Source organism: Phytophthora parasitica, assembly GCF_000247585.1.
Source record: "Phytophthora parasitica INRA-310 unplaced genomic scaffold supercont2.131, whole genome shotgun sequence".
NCBI classification, from domain to species: domain Eukaryota; phylum Oomycota; class Peronosporomycetes; order Peronosporales; family Peronosporaceae; genus Phytophthora; species Phytophthora nicotianae.
Genome location: NW_008649117.1, coordinates 63,432 through 66,848, shown reverse-complemented (window position 1 = coordinate 66,848; position 3,417 = coordinate 63,432). Strand labels below are relative to the sequence as shown.

Sequence of the window (3,417 nt, the reverse complement as noted above, 5' to 3'; positions counted from 1 at the left end):
GCGAAACACCGCCTAGTTGAAGTTGCATAACCAACTCAGAACTGGCAGGTCTCGGAATACGTACATGTAGTGAGTCTTCTTTCATGATTCCCTATCAACACAAATACGGGGGGGGGGAGTTGCCAACTCGTTTCTGAAGAGATAAATAGGTGGCCCGAACTTCAATAGCTGTCTGGTTTGGTTCCCAAAACTTCCGGGGCAGAAGATCATCTTCAAACTCACCACAGAGGCCACAAGCAGCTCCAAGTCAATCATGCTTCACAAATGGCTCCTTGGAATCTGCAGTACTGCTGTAGCGCTTGTGTCCATTTCTGCCAACGACCTAAATGCTCGCGCCAACGCCATTGTCGAGAACTTCACGGATAAGCAAATTATCGGTCAGCTGGCCCAGGTTGCCATCTCCTCTGTATTGAACGCGGACTACTCACTAAACGAGGACCTCGTCCGCTACTACGCCAAGCTCCACGTCGGCTCATTTTTGATCTCACCGTTCGCGAATGGCCCGAACGACCTTACCGGTGTTGTTGGCTGGGGCTTAACCGATTGGCGTGATATCATAACGCGTATCCAAGAGATCGTCATGGAGGAGAACGACGGCATCCCAATGATCTACGGTCTCGACTCAGTCCACGGTGCTGGTTTTGTTTTAAACACGACATTATTCGGCGCTCAGATCAATAGTGGAGCCTCGTTCAACCCCGAACTGGTGTACGAAATGGGTCGTATCACCGCCCAGGACACACTCGCAGCCGGGGTTCCGTGGGTGTTTGGACCCATCCTCGAGATTTCAAGTAACCCGCTGTGGCCACGCACCTATGAAACCTTTGGTGAAGATACTCATCTCGTGTCAGTGATGGGCAGTGCACTCATTCGCGGCTTACAGAGTAACAACCAGACCGCGGCGTGCATGAAGCACTTCATAGGTTACTCAAAAACACCATCGGGTCACGACAAGGATGGCATTCAGATATCCGACTTCGACCTGCTCAACTACTACGTGGATCCTTTCAAGACTGCTATTGACGCAGGGGTCATGACGACCATGCAAACCTACATTTCCATTAATGGTGTACCCTCCATTAGTAACCACAAGATCCTTCAGAAACTGCTGCGTGAGGATCTCGCCTTCGAGGGTCTAGCTGTCACTGATTTTGGCGTGATTGGCGAACTCAACTCGTTCCACCGCGTCGCGCGTACTGTTGGCGAGGCCGTCCGTATGTCATACGTACACACGGAATCGACATGAGCATGGGATATGGCGACGGGTATCTCAACAGTACCAAACTTTTCCTGGACGAAAGCCCCGAATACGTCGACCGACTCAAGGAATCCGCAAAGCGTATCATAAAGACCAAGTTACAGTTGGGGCTATTCGACACCCCCGTACCGGGCGCCGACGATGTCGCCAAGGTTCGCAACGATGCCGATGTTGAAAAATCGTTGGAAATGGCTCGAGAGTCGATTGTGCTTCTCCAGAACAACGACAGTACGCTGCCAATCTCGAGTTCGTCTTCGGTGTTCCTAACGGGCCATTCAGCTCACAATATCGGCAACCAGTGCGGTGGTTGGAGTGTTAGATGGCATGGTTACACTGGCAACGATTATTTCCCGAACGGCGTTTCTGTCAGGGATGGCATGGTGGATATTGCAGGTGACAAGGTGGTCTACTTCAACGGACTGGACTACGACGGCAATTACACGGCAGCTAACCTGAGTACTGCTAAGGTGCACGCTAGTCAGGCTGAGTACACCGTTGTCATCATTGGTGAACAGCCCTACGCAGAAAAAACCGGTGACATTGACGACCTTGCGCTACCTGCTGGTCAGATTGAATATGTCAATGAACTTGCCTCGGTTAGCACCAAGGTGATTCTTGTCCTGTTCGCAGGCCGGCCGCGTCTACTTAGCGATCTCCCAGAGAACGTCCATGCCGTGGTACACGGTCTGCTCGCTTGTGAACAGGGCGGGAAGGCGGTGGCGGAAATTTTGTACGGTCAGGTGAGCCCTAGTGGACGTATGCCGATCACATACCCGAAGGGTTCTGGAAACATCCTGATGCCTTATAACCACCGTGTTTCAACTCTTTGTGCCGATTCTACCTACTGTGAGATGCAGTGGGATTTCGGCACCGGTCTAAGCTACACTGAGTTTATCTACTCTGACCTCACCCTCAGTCGGGCCATCGTCACCTCCAGCTCCGATTCAATTGATGTGTCTCTCACCGTCATGAACTCTGGCAGTATGGCCGGTAAGGAGACCGTGATGTTATTCCTGACGCAGCCGTACCGATCGCTTTCGGTGCCTGAAGTGAAACAGTTGAAGAAATTCACAAAGATCAGTCTGGAGCCTGGCCAGACTCAGCGTGTGAGCTTTACGTTGACCGCGGAGGACTGGAGCGTGTATTACCCGCAGATTGGCAACGGTATGAAAAAGGTTGCAGAGGACACGGACTATGTGATCGGAATCAAACCGGAGACAGACTGCGACGTGTACAACGAGACAGCCACAGCCAACCCGCTGTGCGCGACGTTTACTCTGCAGACGGGTGACTACCCCTACGGCGTCTTTGTTGAGTGAAAGTGTCCAGTATAGCGGATAGCGTAATTGAATGAAAAACCGGTTTAACATTTGTACTTTTCCAAAATGACCGATTTAACACTTTTACACTAATGCCGTGTTTTACACGGAGAAACTCTGGATTTACCTATATTTTTTACAGCACACCAACGAAATGTATGCGATTTTGTTTGTACTTTGAATTAGAAGATATATATGCAAACTCCTTAAAGAATATACCTTGTCGGTTGTTTGGACACATCTTCATTCCGTAAGAACAAGGAGCGCCGGATGTTCTACTTGGCTTACTGTAATTTTACGTCGTCGGTGTTGCTGCTCGCTTGTTCCAAATAGAGTTGAAACTCAGCTTGAAAGCAAATCATTTCACGAAATAAAGCTGTCCAAGTATTTCGTTTTGGTTTGTACAGCGAAGACCTATGTAGTGAATTTCTCAGTGTAAGCTCGGTTGCAACTATATTAACATACATTATAATGTGGAGAGAGAGAGAGAGCTTATCGCGGAGAATGACAAACCAAGATGCAAGCAAGCTACATCAATGATGCAGGTTAATGGACAAAGGTGTGTATGATCCGCTTTCGCTATTCCTTTAGACCCCGTCGAGTTTCCGTCTCTGCTTGTTGAGCGTAGCTTCATCATAATAAATTACTTTCGCCTTCCGTACTTTACCGATGATGTTGCACATGGCCGCCGCAAGCAACATTAACGTGTTTTGCATGAGTTGTGCCACAGGTATGAGATAATAAAACTCTGTCAAGTATAATCGAACATCCCGCGCTACTCGTTCTTACTGAATGAAGATTTGTCCAACAACCGACAAAGGTATATTCTTTAAGGAGTTT

General features: G+C 49.0%; 1 protein-coding gene across 1 annotated transcript in view; it reads left to right on the top strand.

Moving 5' to 3' along the window:
• PPTG_24618 (hypothetical protein) overlaps window positions 1-2,577 on the top strand; it is a gene marked incomplete at both ends in the record, with an annotated part of 6,516 nt that extends 3,939 nt beyond the window's left edge. Inside the window, 2 exons of the mRNA XM_008918017.1 lie at window positions 228-1,218; window positions 1,278-2,577. Coding sequence (XP_008916265.1) covers window positions 228-1,218; window positions 1,278-2,577 — 2,291 coding nt within the window. The remainder of the gene's footprint in view (window positions 1-227; window positions 1,219-1,277) is intronic.
• Between the last annotated feature and the right edge of the window lie 840 nt (window positions 2,578-3,417).